At 36.9% G+C, this 16,499-nt stretch overlaps 1 protein-coding gene across 1 annotated transcript in view; it reads left to right on the plus strand.

The window, feature by feature from the left end:
• LOC311080148 (Fc receptor-like protein 2) overlaps positions 1–16,499 on the plus strand; it is a 118,951-nt gene that overhangs the window by 20,090 nt on the left and 82,362 nt on the right. Inside the window, exons 3-4 of the mRNA XM_084109925.1 lie at positions 950–985; positions 2,588–2,851. Coding sequence (XP_083966051.1) covers positions 950–985; positions 2,588–2,851 — 300 coding nt within the window. The remainder of the gene's footprint in view (positions 1–949; positions 986–2,587; positions 2,852–16,499) is intronic.

Genomic DNA, 16,499 nt, shown 5'->3' on the forward strand with positions numbered 1-16,499 from the left:
AGGTGCTATTGGGCATCCCTGCCTTATGCCTCTTTCTAAAAGAAATCTGGGGGTAGTGCCATTTGCAAGTTTTACTGAGCTATTACACCCATTATACAACGTACAAATGGCCCTTTTAAAGAAATTACCAACGCCAAAAAAATCTAAAGTCTCAAACATAAAATTGTGGTTAACAGTGTCAAATGCTTTATAAAAATCTACAAAAAATATAAAACTTTCACTATCAATATACTCATTATAACCAATTAAATCTAGGACCAAACGAATGTTATTACTTATATGTCTGCCCTTCATGAATCCTGATTGGCAATCATCTATAATTTATTCTAAGCATTTTTTCAGTCTTTCTGCAAAAATAATAGCAAATACCTTAATATCGTTATTAAGTAATGTAATCGGTCTCCAGTTGTCGATAAGAGTAGTGTCCTTATTAGCTTTTGGTATCAAACTAATCAATCCCTGGCGTAATGATGGAGGTAACTCGCCACGTTCTATAGCTTCATTAAACACACATAATAAAAATGTAGATAATTGTTCTTGAAATTCCTTGTAAAATTCGCTAATCAAACCGTCGTTACCAGGAGATTTATTATCTTCCAGTTTACTGATCCCAGATCTAACTTCATCTATAGAAATATCTTTGTCGCACAACATCATACAATCCTGATCTATACATTTAGCATTTGCTTTAATGCTATCTAGAAATTGTCTTGTGTTGCCATCAACCTCTTTGCTGAATCGACTCTCGTATCAGTTCACGAGTCCTGTGACGTCATCGTGTGTGATGATGTTAAATGCTGGACAATAATCCATCAGTTCTCCTGAATGAGCATCACAACAGAAAAACACTTTCAGTTCATGTAGAATAAACTCTAGACATGTTTCAGTGTGTGATTTACATTGTGTTGAATGAATGGAAAAGCTTCATATCTGTTTCTTCTGCTTTTAGTGCTGATGTCCCTCGTTCACTCTGGACTCAGTCAAGGTACTGTCCGTTACTGCAGTACATTTTAGTTTTAACTAATGTGAATTGTGTTGTAGTAGTTTATTTGTCTTCATGTCTACATCAGGATCCCTCATTTGTCTGTTTGCTGATGTTTTATGTCCATGTTTTGCATATTTCACAGAATCATCTGACTGTAGTTCCTTATGCTGAAAAACATTACAGCAATCTGCTATTTATTCAATCAAACAGTCTTGCAGTTGTAAAGTAGTTCAGTCAGACACTGATTTCAAAAGATCATTTTATTTGCATGTTTCTGAGTTTTTGCTGCAATATTAATTATTGACTGTGTGTCATTAAGATCTTCAATGCTAAGCTTTATTCATTCAGTGTGGTTTAGTTGAAGGGCTGGAAGAGAAAAGGGCTTGAGAACAGACAGACAGAAGTTAGTAAGTTCAGTTCAGATCTTTAAACACTCAGACTGTAAACAGCATCATCTACTGGTCAGAACTGGAAGAGCAATAATACAAAGGACATGCAGACTGGATAAATACACTACTGGTCAAAAGTTTTAGATCGGTAAGACTTTTTATGTTTTTAAAAGAAGTCTCTTCAGCTCACCAAGGCTGCATTTATTTGATAAACAATTAAAAAAAAAAAAAAAAACAGTAATATTGTGAAATATTATGACAATTTAAAATGACTGTTTTCTATTTTAATACATTTTAAAATTTAATTTATTCCTCAGATGAAAGCTGAATTTTCAGCATCATTACTCCAGTCTTCAGTGTCACATGATCCTTCAGAAATCATTCTAATATGATGATTTGATGCTCAAGAAACATTCATTATTATTATCAATGTTGAAAACAGTTGTGTACATTTTTTTTTTTTTCAAAATTATTTGATGAATAGAAAGTTAAGAAGAACAGCATTTATTTAAAATAGAATATTTTCTAACATTATAAATGTCTTTAATGTAACTTTTGATAAGTTTAACTCATCCTTGATGAATAAAAGTATTGATTTATTTTATTTCTTTCCCCCAAAAATAAAATTCAAATTCTTACTGACCCCAAACTTTTGAATGGTAGTGTTTAATGTTACAAAAGCTTTAGATTTCAGATAAATGCTGTTCTTTTGAACTTTCTATTCATCATAGCATCATGAAATAAAAATGTAAAAAAACTGTTTTCAACATTGATAATAATCATAAATGTTTATTGAGCATCAAATCATCATATTAGAATGATTTCTGAAGGATCATGTGACACTGAAGACTGGAGTAATGATGCTGAAAATTCAGCTTTGATCACAGGAATAAATTACACTTTACTGTATATTCACACAGAAAACAGCTGTTTTAAATTGTAATAATATTTCACAATATTACTGTTTTTGTTTGTATTTTTAATCAAATAAATGCAGCCTTGGCGAGCAGAAGAGACTACTTTTAAAAACATTAAAAATCTTACCGATCTAAAATACATTACAAAAAAATACATACATTTTTGTTGTAATCATTACAATTTACAAGCAAACTAGATTTTTAATTTAAGTGTTTTTCTCCTGATGAAGTTTTGAGTTCATGACAGTGATCTTGATACTGCGATGCTTTTCAATATTTACTTCTGTGTTTCTCAGTGAAACCTGTAGTGACGGTGAAGCCAGATCAGCGTGTGTTCAGAGGAGAGACAGTCACTCTCACATGTGACATACAGAGAGGAGGAGACATTCAGTGGAGATACAGCTGGATTAGAGATGGAGACACTGACTATACATATACAACACCAACAGCAGAGTTCAGTTTCACAGCTGGTGTGTCTCTCAGTGGTGAATACAGGTGTAGAGGAGAGAGATCAGACTCACACACAGACTTCAGTGATGCTGTTACACTGACTGTATCAGGTGAGTCTTCATATTCACATCTGTTTAATGATCATCACTTATAATTTTCAACCACATCTGTTCTTATAAGAGGACTGACAATTCACTTTAGAGTAATTATTCAGTAACTGCACACGTCTTGTGTGTGTTGCATGTTTTGTGGAGGTTTTGGTTTATTATAAAATCATGTAAATTGTGACTTTCCAGTGTTATAAGCGTCTCCATCTTTAATTTATGTGCGTCTCCATCTTTGATATTTAGTCACTGTCACTATGGTTACAGGAGATATTCATGAGTGTCATGAGAATAGAAAAGGACTCGAGCGACTGAGTTCAGTTCTGATGAGTTTTGGACTGAAGTCAGAGAGAATGACGTGATTTACAGATTATTAGTGTTGAAGTCAAAACCACAAACCCAGACCAGAGTGTTTTCACAGATTACACATTTTTGTTCTAAGAACGTTTTTAAAACATTTTTGGTTTGGTGATGGAAACTTTAAAGTGTCCTTTTTTCTTAGTGCTAGTGGAGCTTTTTTTTTTTTTTTTTTTGGGGGGGAGTATAGTAAAGGATAGTTTGATGTTCCTGAAATATTCTTTTCACCTAATTTGTATTAACAACTCAAAAGTCCTCCTCAAAAAACCTTTACTAATTAATCCAATGGAGAATGTTATAGTGACGTGATACACAGCAAAATCCTCAGTGTTGAATGAACTCGATGTCTAAATGGGTCCAAGAGTGTTAAAGATGAAGAAACTACAGTTTTTGTGCTAATTTTGAGAACATTATTAAAGACCAGATAACACTGAACACACATTTACTGGAAGAATTTTTGTTCATAACTTTGAGAGATCCTTAACGTTAGCCAAAGTTATGATAACGTTCCCTGTTAGCTGGTTATGGTTGTGGTAAAAGTATATTTATTATAAAGGCTCAACACAAAATGCACAGATCCAGCGGGCAAAACAAACTCAGTGAGGATCTCGACCACAGAAACTGCCAAAGGGAAGAGAAAGTTGGCACACCAGCTCCAATAATAGAAACATGTATCTCATGTTCTCAGTGGCCATTAGACTCAAATAAAAAAAACTTAAGACTATATTAAACTTAAATAAATATATATATTTTTTAAAAATTGTAACTGTGTAACAAACTGTGGTTTGCCAACTTTCTCTTCCTTTTGCAAGAGTATATTTATCATCATATGACCAAGACCAGTGTAATGTATCTCTGTCACAGAATGGCTCCATGAACTAAATCCCTCTGGAAACTGTTGGTCAAATGCTTTGCTCAAAGACACAATAGTGATGGTTAACAGTTCATTCACTGCAGGGTTTATACCAGCAACATTCCCATTTACGACCAGCGTTTACAACCGAAGGTCCTTCTGAACAATCAGTTTTATTCCCTGAATATTATAGTACTACTATAGTACATGTCCAGAAAAACATATATTTTGTGCATGCAAATACCCTTATGATGAATACGATATTAAATAGCATAGCAAACAATGAAGTACCATGGTGCTTAAACACTGAACACACTTCACACACACTGCACACACACTGCATTAGTATCGGTTGTTGGTATCGGAGCATTTTTATGAGTATGAATATGAGAGCGCAGTATCGGGCCGACACCAATACTGGTGTTAATATAGACCTTTCTCACTCGTGGTTATGGGCTCCAGAAAGGCCGCTGTGAGTAAGTTCAGTCACTCAGAGCTCATGGTGAACAACACACACACATTCTCAATCTCACAGATCATCTAATCCTGGAGTCACCGGCTGTGTCTCATCTCGAAGGCTGAATCCTCCGGAGGTCACATTTATCTGCCGCAAACGTCATGAGGCTCTTCATCTCAGTAAACTGACCATTACATTCCCATGAGGAAACTACAACAGTTTACACTTCACTAGCAATAACGCTCAGTTTTATAATGGAGACTGTCCTGAAATAAGACGTTCTTTATGACGTATGCGGCCGATAAATGTGACGTCAAGAGGACGCAGCTTCGACACGAGACACAGATCCATGAAAACAGACGCTAAGAAGCAGAGAGTCGTTCAGATTGTACTATCATTATTATTTTAAACTCTTTTAATCTTTAAACAGTTTTTTATTACTGATTAAACTATTGAGAAGTATATTACTGTGAACAAGAATTATATTGTTTTTGATGTTTCCTATAAAATAAAGAAAGATTGACTGAACTAAAAACAGTCTGTGCTTGCAAATATAATATGGCTGAATAAGTTTATTATTTTGTTTAGCCTTTTTGCTTCAGCATTTGTTGTATGATGATATTTATCATATTTTATTTTTAATATTAAAAAAAGTTGAGGTTATTCGCTTATCCGTAAATTTACCTGGGTCTGTCACATAACCTGTTAAAACTCTGAACTATAAATATTCCCTGAAATTACCAGAACATCCCACTTCATGATTTTATGGTGAAATGTCTTATTTTTCAATTCACCTCGCACAACTTTCACCACTGTTGCATATTTCACTCAAAATTATGATATACACATTCTCTTACAGTGAGGTAAATTCTTTATTACAAATACAAGATAATACTTCCCAATAATGAATACTATGTAGCAGTCCTAGACGAGAAAATGGCGGCCACACACACACACTCTCTGAGCCACACACACACTCTCTGAGCCACACACACACTCTCTGAGCATGTTCATCTCTGAGCTTGTCTTTAACATAATGCAAATGGCGTGCTCCGAAGCCAAATTAATTTGAGTTAATCAAATAAAATAAATCTCATAGATGACACTATTTACATTTTATGTTAGACTTATTAAATATATATATATATATGTATTATTCTTAATTAGATATATTTAAATAAAGTGAACACAATTTAAATGTGTCATACCTAAGAAGGGCTTGAATCATTTTTTTGAGTGGAGCAGAAAAGACAAACACTTCAAATCAAAATAAATGACACAGTTTACTGTACAAAAAAGAATGATAAAACAGAAGACTAGTGAAAGATATGATCAGTAACATAAATGAGCTCAACACTGCATCACTGTTCACTTCCAGATAAACCGATTCTGACTGTAACGCCCCAGAGTTCAGTGTTCACTGGAGACACAGTTACTCTCTGGAGGAAAGACTCAAACCCTGAATCCAGTGATTATACAGGAACTAAAACAATCAGTTCTGTGAGAGTCTCTGATGGAGGAACATACGAGTGTAGAGCACAGCGAGGAGGATACTACACACACCTCAGTCATACAATACAGATAAGAGGTAAGTGCCCTTTTACTTTGTAGTTTGTTTGTTTTTTAAGTTTTTTTTTTTTTTTTTTTTTCAGTGAAAGCTAATTTTGAGTTTTAAAAGATTCAAACATGAAGTGTGTGTTTGCTCATTTCACAGAGAGACCCAAACCTGTAGTGAAGGTGAAGCCTGATGTTCGTGTGTTCAGAGGAGAGAGAGTCACTCTCACATGTGACATACAGGAGACAGGAGTCTGGAGGTACAGCTGGTATAAAGATCAAGATCACAGCAGAAGAACAGACCAGATCTATATAATCACATCTGTGGATCCGTCTCATGCTGGTCTGTACAGATGTAGAGGAACTCTGACTGAAACCCAACAGAACTCAGAGATCAGTGATGGAGTTACACTGACAGTATCAGGTGAGTGTGTTCATCATTTCATCACATCACTTTAACCTGAAGACATTGAGTAGAAAAGAGTTTACTTTGTCTCACACTCAGTCAGATTATGTTAGTTAAGAGTTTGTAATCATCTCTATATACAGTGACAGGCTGATTATGATCTCAGATCTTCTCAGAGTTCATTATCTAGAGAGCGGGGAACAGCCTAATACTTTTTGACTTTCTCAGTTTGTGTAAATTCACTCGGGGTTCAGAGTATTTATTTTTTCCACATTCATTTCCCACATGTCTAGTACAATTATGTGGTTTTGTTTAATTAATACAGTATATACCTTTTTTTTTTTTTTTCTTGATTTACCCCGAAAGAATGGAAGTGAAATGTGACAACATGCCCCATAGGTGGAGTACATGGTAACATGTTAACCTTAAAATGTTATCAGATCTAATTAAAAAATATACAAGTATACAAGACAAACTAAAATATGTTGTCAATAAAATACAATTATTGACTTTTTCATATAAAATAATGGCATTTTTTAATAATTAAAAATAAATATATATTTTTTAGATTTACAACAAACACCACATATCAGCTATACAGCATAGTACAAAACATAATAATAATTCATAATTTCTGAACTCTGACTCTGTCTTTATTCACCTTTTTCTCATGATTTCTCAATAGAATTGATAAAAGTGTAGAATAGAATATCATAGTTCTAATAGAGGCTCATTGTAACGCAGTGTGACAACATGCCCCGCCTGTACAACTGGGATTCAAACCCTGCTAGTGTCTTCTGCTGGTTAGATCAGCATTAAATAACTATCTCAACTGTTAAATAATAGATTGGAGATTAAAATAATATCAAATTTGTCTAATTTTAAATAAACATTAAATCAAAATTTAAGTAAGAAATTCAATTTTGCTATGGTTAAATAAATGTTCAGTGATATCATCCAAAGATTGTTCACTATATTGTTGATATGACAACTAGTAAATACACTGAGACCACATCCACACCACAACAACCACAAAAATTCTGTAAACACGGCATCGTCTCAAGAAATATCTGCGTACGCACGAAACCACTGAAAACGACTCAAAACGCTGTAGTTCACATGCCAGACCAGTGTGTGGCGCTGTAATTCTGCCACAGCGATACACTAAAAATGGAGAAGACTTGGAGCATGTGCATAAACCTGGTGCGCTGTATACAATAATAATAGGCTCAGTAGTTTCTTCTTTATTTTATTTATTTATTTTTACTAATAACTTTATTGAACAATATAAACAACCATAAATAGCCTGGTACAAAATATGAAATGTCTCAGATAACAGACAAGCATCATAGCATGAGAAAGAAAATATGAAGAAATAAAGAAATAAAACAAAAATACATTCAAGTGAATAATACATAAAGAAATAAGAGGCTCAGCAGCTTCTGCAACATCTGATCTGACACAACACATCATACCACCTCTGTATCTGAACATTTGTATTGAAATATCGTACATAAAATGGGTTGCGTTCGTTGTAGTACTAACTTGTTAACTGTTCACATGAGTTTACCCGGATAGTACCTTGCAGGATACATAACTATAAGGTGTCTGAACATGCCTTTAAGAGACATACATGAACTTCACGTTACAACTTACCAGCAAATTCAGATGGGTTGTACTCTTCAGCAGCTTTGCAGTGAATGTAGTAGCCATAGACTGTAAAAAGTAGCCTAGTCTGCCAGTCGATCTTGTAACGTTAGCTGAGGCTGCTTGGCTGAAGAGGCGGGTCCACCGGCCGGCTCAGTCTCACACAAAGCCCGCCCTTTTACCCATATATGGATTGGCCAGAAGGTGGGCGGGGTTAGGATTTTCCAAGATGGCGCCGCCCATACCCCCCATAAACGGCCTCAAAACCATTCTTCAGAAAGTCTATGGGTGACGTCACAGATGCTTTGTCCATATTCTTTACAGTCTATGGTTACAACTAGCTCTGCGTTAGTTTGTGCCTCGCTCACCCCTATCCTCCAGACATGTTCAGTTCATTCATGAGCTGCTGCCCTTCAGACTATCCCCTTCCGGAACAAAAATATATGGGAATATACTGCAAAATATAATGCAATATATTACAAAATACATGTCCATATATGGGAAACTAGAGCTTATATTTTTCAATACACTGCAATATATGCATTGACCATATGGCGATATATTAATACCAGTAGCCGGCGGTGCATTTCACACCTAACCTTCAGTGGTGTCCCAGCTGAATTAATCCAGCTCTTAATACGCTTTTAGTAGTGTAGCGCTCCGACTCTATAATTGTGAAATTGCTGTTTTATTTTGCACCGGCAGTTATAGGGTTAATGCGGTGAGTTTATATCTGCAATATTATATTACACATGCAGTACCATATCTGATCACATATACATCTATATATTATGAAGTGTATTACTGAATATTAAATTCCATACATTATGATATATTAGTAAATACATTGTAACTTTTTTTTTCAATATATGAAAAGCGGTAATTCCTTATGTATTATTCAATATATTGTAATATATTAACACAATATATTATTATGTATATGTTCAAATATACTGTTAAACCATTTAATATATTGATCATTTATAGGGAAATATATTTTCTTTTCATAAGGGTCTGCAGATTAATGAAACCAGCTGTTTGAGTCTCTTAGTTTGTGTTTCTGTCTTTCTTCTCAGGTTTACCCACATCTACAGTGACTGTGACACCAGACAGTCGTGTATTCACTGGAGAAACTGTCAATCTGAAGTGTGTGATAAAGCCTTATTACAACTGGAGATATGAGTGGCATAAAGACAGTGTAAAGTTACAGACGTCTGATCGTTACACTGTAAACAGAGACACTCTCACTATCAGAGGAGCTACTGAGTCTGATCAGGGTCAGTACTGGTGTAAAGGACAGATCGATGGAAGACCAAACTCATCAACATCAAGATCTGCTGTTTCTCTCTCTGTGAAGGGTGAGTTGAACATCATTGTCCTCTTAAACTCTCTCTACATGATCATGATCACACAACCAATCGAGACACTGCAGGGTCACATGACCCACAGGTGGGACGTTTGTCATTATATATTTTAAACAATAATATTTTAGTAAAAACCTAAAGTAATATTGACAAACTATATATCATTTGAAAGCTTGCTGACTGATTTTCAAAATAAATGACAGAGGATCAGTAATTTATCAATTTGCAACTAGAATATTTAATACGCATTAGGCATGTTCAGGCCTTTATTTTGAAATAGCTGAACATGAAAAATCGTGAAAGATTGGTAGAAACTCCTTTTCATGCCAACAGTTCAAAAGATAAAACCAATTCAATTGTATGAGGAAAAAAGGTCTGAAAAGGTTTTAAATATAATGAAACAAATGATGGATTATTGATATGTGATGTGGTGGCGAGCTGTAACGCACATATGTGTTTTTTATGCGTTTATTAGAGGTTGAATTCAAATCAAATACTGCTAAACTGCCCATACTACTTCTCAATAGATCTCTACTTCATAAATTGTATGATAATTATGGAAATATATGGTTCAGATCACTCTAAACATGTATGGAAATGGAGGCGTCCGTATATGGTCATTAACAGAGCTTGGCTGTCATCTAGTGAAAAGGTTTGGTACTGCGCCCAAACTAAATCTCACTGAAAGCTCATTTTTTGAGACATCAACCTAAACTTTGGAACACAACTTGGCTTTGATTTTCTTTCAGTTTTAAAGTAAAACATGTTTTGTAAAAATATATATTTTATATAAATAATTATATTTTTTACATTATATACATTTTCCTAAACTCAAACTTCTATAACTTTTTTTTTTTCTGTTTCACTTTCATGATTTTCACTTCTACAATAATCTTCCAAATGTCTTCTTTAAAACAAGAGCAGTCATAGGTCTATATTCCTAATCATTCTTGAATTACAACTATTTAAGTTTGGATAGTGATGTTCATGTCTCTGTGATAAAGAGGGGTGACAGTGAAGGGGTAATGTGGAGCTCAACTCTTTTCTTATGCACTTCTGTATCAGCCACATCTGTTCCAATAAGAGGACTGAAGCAATTATTTGAGTCATTTAAATGCTCATTTATTTGAGTCTTGAGGATCTGAATCTGTTGTTGTTCTCCTGCAGATCTAAAGCCGAAGCCTGAACTCACATCAGATCCTGCAGGAGCTGCACTGACTGGAAACACAGTGACTTTGACCTGTCGCATGGATCCGTCCACTGGAAACTGGGACTCTTACTGGTACAAACACACACTGAACCCTGAGACAGAGAAGACAGAAACAAACTCCTACAGCCTGAAGATTGATTCAGTGTCTGATGGAGGCCAGTACTGGTGTAGAGCTGGAAGAGGGAAACCAGTCTATTACACACAAGACAGTGATGCACTGTGGGTAAATGTTACAGGTGAGAGAGACTGTAGTGTGTGATGCAACAAATACAGATCAGAGACAATATCTACACAACTTCTGAAACTATAAATGCAATAATCTGTGTTTGTACAGTGAGTCCTAAAGCTGTGCTGACGGTACGACCTGATGAACGAGTGTTTAGAGGAGAAACAGTCACTCTCAGATGTGATATAAAGTGGGCAGGAGACACTGAGTGGACATACAGATGGGAAATAGAGGGAACCAACAACCAATATGAAAACACTGTCAGCCGAACCTCAACACAAGAGTTGAACATCAGCAGTGTTGATCTCTCTCACCGCGGTAAATACACCTGTACAGGACAGATACACACTCAAAGCTCTCAGCGCAGTGATGCTGTTACACTGACTGTCTCAGGTGAGTGTGTGTTTGTTGTGATCAGCTTCTCCATCAGTTTCTCTACGGCTCTGTAACTCGTGATGTTTTGTTCAGCTGAAGCTCAGGCATCAGTGCGAGTGTCTCCACAGCCGTGGCTGACTGAAGGAGAATCAGTGACTCTGACCTGTGAGGTTTCAGGCTCCTCTAAAGGCTGGACGTTCAGCTGGTTCAGAGATCATGATCATCTGTCAGACAGCAGCAGAGGAGCTGGAGGATCTTACACTCTCAGTCCTGCTGCTCTACAGCACACAGGAGTTTATACGTGCAGAGCAGAGAGAGGACGACCAGCCTATTACACACACACCAGCAGCTCACACACACTGTGGATCACTGGTGAGGGTTTATGCTTGTGCTCATCCGGATCTGTGTTTCACTGCAGTCTCTGTGCTGTCAGTTTTGATGGAGATTTTCCTCTTTTCAGGAGTTTCTGCTTCAGTGTCTCTGGTCATCAAGCCCAGCAGAAGTCAACACTTCTCATCTGACTCTCTCTCTCTGAGCTGTGAGGATCAGAGTAACTCTGCTGGATGGACAGTGAGAAGATACACAGACAAAGACACACAAACTTGTGCAAATCAAACAGGATCTCGATGTGTAATCGACTCTCTCAGCACATCTGACACTGGAGTGTACTGGTGTGAGTCTGAATCTGGAGAGAAACGCCGTCCTCGAAACATCACTGTACATGGTGAGTCCGGTTTATAATCATGACATCTACTAGTCTAATGTTATAACCTAAATTATAATTACAGTCTAAAGACATTTTCCACTAATTGTTTTCTGTACAGCTGATGACAGACTGACTTCTGTTCAATTATTTGAATGAGTTTCTCCATATGTATCTATTCATGAGTTCACATTTCCATTCACTCTTAATATAGTTTATGGTAAATGAACTTGGCTTGCTGTCCTCAAAGGAGGCTCGATCTAAACCCTCTCTGACAGGACAGCGCAGAGGAAGAATAAGAGAAATAGAGGAGGAGATGGGGAGGAGGAGGGATGGCGTGAGAATTGTCGCTGCTTATATACGCTCATAATGATGATTGACAGGACTGAATATTTAGGCTCCTCTGTTTTGTAACTTCATTTATTGTGATGTTTCATGAACCTGCTCTTAAATGCCACATACAAACAAAGCAAAATGTGACTGGTCACTTTTCACATTCATCAGACAGTTCTTACCATATAAATTGGCAGATTAAACTGCAAAAAGGACGTGTTTTTATGCCAGTGGTTAAAAATCTGATACACAACCAACAAACTCTCATGGAAATGTGTAACTATTTTAAATTGGCAAATTGTTGACTATTGTGTATGAATTTGTACAATCTCATTAGTGTAATGTTTTTGTGCCCCACTGATGGCTGGGTTTAAAGGTGGACCTTGATTAGCGGCATCCAAAAGACACATAGTCGGTCGTCATTTCCATCATAAAGACTGATGAACTTGAGCTTGCTTTCAATTTTATTTTAATAAACTATATAAAGCTTGATACGGCATTCAAACCGATGCAATACGGTCAACAGAAAGTTTGCTCCGCTACTCGCCTCTTCCAACCCTAAAAACAATCCACCATAGGAGATAATAAAGACAGCAGAAGTGATCCGCTGTGCCCATGTGACCGTGAATAACCAATAAGAAATGACAAATAAGAATTAATGTTCCTACAACGCTTACTTTTTTCAACAAAATAAATAAATAAAACGGTTTAAACAAAACAATCGGTTACTCATAAAATTGTTGCGTTTTCGATTTACACGACACTAGCATAAGAAAGCTTGAGATGTATAAAGTACAATTCATAATATCAAATATTTTTCTTATGTATTCTTAATATTTACAGCATTAAACACACATTTCTTGTGTTTGTAGACGGTGAGGTGATTCTGGAGAGTTCTGTTGATCCTGTGATTGAGGGAGAGACTCTGACTCTACACTGTTTACATCGATCTACAAACTCCCCGATCCTCAGCGCTGATTTCTATAAAGACGGATCACTGATCCAGAATCAGATGACAGGAGAGATGAGCATCACTACTGTCTCAAAGTCACATGAGGGTTTCTACTACTGTAAAACAGAGAGAGGACAGTCACTCCACAGCTGGATCTCAGTCACCGGTGAGATGATTTAATGAGAAACGCCACACCATTATTATATACTATTATATATTATAGTCTCTGGCTCTTATTTCTGCTGGAGCAAAATCAGTTATTGACATCAGTGTTTATTGTGTCACATAAACGAAAGCATAACCATCAAATCACATGCAAAATATACTGGTCATGTACTGGTCGGAGACACGAAGGTTGAGGATCCAAACACAGTATTTATTAGTGATGTTACGTTCTGTGCCGAGGCTTCGGAGTGTGTGTCGAGAAATCCCGGAAGCTTTCTGTGAAGCTCGTATCGAGGCTTGTGTCACTTTAGACCAATGATGTCATTTACCCCTTTTCCACCAACAAGAACCGGGTGCTGGTTCAGAGCCAGAGCCAAAGCTGGTTCAGAGTTGGTTCGACTGACGAGCTTACTAAGAACCGGTTTGCCTTTCCACCGGCTAGAGAGCCACAACAGAGCCAGATCTTACGTCACTGTATACGTCTCATGTTGCCCAGCAACCGCTAGTGCGGTAGCGCCAAACACAAACACGCCAGGCTTGTTCGAGATGCATCGGCTTCTCGCAGATCGATCGCCGCATGACATCAAAGCACTGCGATAGCGATCTAAAAGCACAAGGAGTCGTATGCTCTCCAAACACTCCCGCAGCTCCGATCGGTCCTCGCCGCTCCGATGCATCTCGAACAAGCCATCAACAATAACGGACGTTGCAATACTATGGATGCTCATGGGTTTGCAAAAATACATCGGAATCCAACGCGTTCGTGCAGCTCGCCGTAACTTACATAGACGGATATTATAATCGAGCTGCTATTAGCTCGACTAGCTGCTATTTAAAAATGGCGGTCACAAGTTTCTATTCGTCTTGTTGGTCACGGTAACCCCGCCCCCAGCCCCTGACGCAAGCGGTTCTTTCTTGGCTCCGTTCTAGACCCTGCAATGATTTGGTGCTACTTAAGAACCAGTTTTACTGGTTCGGAGCTGGTGCTTTGGCGGTGGAAAAACAAAGAACCGATTTGAAACTAGGCTCTGGCTCCGAACCAGCACCAGCTCTGCCTTGGTGGAAAAGGGGTAATTGATGACTGGTTCAGGAAGCGGTTCCAATCTTGGCGCAATATTTTCGCAGATAAACTCATGGTTTAAACCCAGCCACTTTCATAATAGTAATATTGCCCCTTATGCATATTATGACCAAATAATTGATTCACACACATTTGGAAACCCCTTTTTTCAAGCCAATACATTTCTAGAAACAAGGATCAAAGCCACCTTTTTCTTGCTTCTATTAGGAGTTGAAGTGTCTTTACGCGTCAAAAATATATGGCCAGTCCGTTAAAGTGTTGCACATTTATTTTCACAAACACAAAAAGGCAAAAACATGAAACATCTTTGAAATTCTTTCGGCCAATACTTCCAGCGCTCAAGTATGTAATGTCTCCACATAGCCTTCACCATACCTAGAGATTGGCATGGTTTTATTTCAGTTAGCCTAATAGCTGGTTTGATTTGCATTGAGAGATGATCTTATGGAAAGTACTCCATGTCAGTCTCTAGGTATGGTGAAGGCTATGTGATAATGTGGGGCTATTTTAATTCCAAAGGTCAAGGGAACTTTATCAGGACTTTACCATAGTATCCTGGATCCATGAAGTAACTGGCCTTTAAAAATAAAAATCTGCCTGCCTCTATGGGAATTTAACATAGGGGTGTCCAAACTTATGCACCCTGTATTTTAAGGAAGAACATTTATTTATTTACGATACATTATTCATTCACAAAGAAAATTGGTGTCCTTAAAGGTTGGATTTTTCCTAATTTTTTTAATTAAGGCATTAAGTTAAATTTCCAAAAGATGATTTTTTATTCCTCTTTTTAGTCAACTTTAGCATGGGTGTCTAAACTTATGCATAGCACTGTATGAGGAGGAGTGGCTTTAAAGCTAACTTCAAGTAAATTATACAAGGACAACTTTGAGTAAATGCAGTACAGGATAACTTTAAGTAAATTCTTGAATAATACAGCACTACACATAAAACAGAAATAAGATGAGAATAATAAAAAATACAAATTGAAAGCATATTAAATTGGCTCTTACAACATTTATTACACCGTTATGTAATACAATCATATACCATCATAAAATACACATTGTATTCATATAAATAGATTAGTCTATGTGGCAAAGACAACGGTTTGGCCAGTCGGTGGAAAAGTGGCTTTTGATGAAGCAAAAAACGACAATGAGATTTAATGGCAATGAGACGGGAGTAAATGCTGATGAAGCTTTAAACTCTTCAGATCGCATTATTTAGTGGAACATTAATAGAAACTGTCATCCGCTGAAAAGAAAATGAGGCGTGAACATGAGAATGTATCGATATCTTTCGAAATGTGCGCTCTTTTTGGCTGAAGCCTTAATGGAGCCTTTTAAAGTAGCCACCACAAGATCACAAATGCGAAAGAAATGGAAATGTGGCTAATGATTTCTGACTGACATATAACTGTTCAAGTCAAACAAACATAAACGTGTAACAGCAGAGACCAGTCAAGCTCAATGGTAAGTCCGGCCTTGATCACAGATAACATCAGGTCATCTGTAAAGGATCTGCTTGTTTTACACTCTTTGACCACCAGGTGGTGTGAGCAAATGAAGCCTCGAGCAATGAACCCTTCAGTGAACCACTGGGCTGAAAAGCTTCAACACTTCATGAGGCTTCATCTCACCACCACTTATATTTATTGAAAGGGTAATCCACAATTAAAGTCAATAAACAGGCAAAGGTCATATACAGGCAAACAATAACCGAGTTAAGGGCTGAGGCGAACAGAGAAATCCAACTGAACAAGCAGAGAATCAAAACCAGGAAACAAAGTTTTAGAAATGCAGTTAAGACACATGCAACCCTTAGCGATGAATGACTAAATTGACCATCAGGCTTATAAAGGGTGAGCTAACAAGGTTAATGAGAAACAGCTGAAAACAATGAGTGCTGATGAGTTTGGGCAAAGGATTATGGGTAATGAAGTCCATGACAGAGTGGCACTGGTCTGGG

Source organism: Abramis brama (assembly GCF_963993115.1).
Source record: "Abramis brama genome assembly, chromosome: 3".
NCBI lineage: Eukaryota > Metazoa > Chordata > Actinopteri > Cypriniformes > Leuciscidae > Abramis > Abramis brama.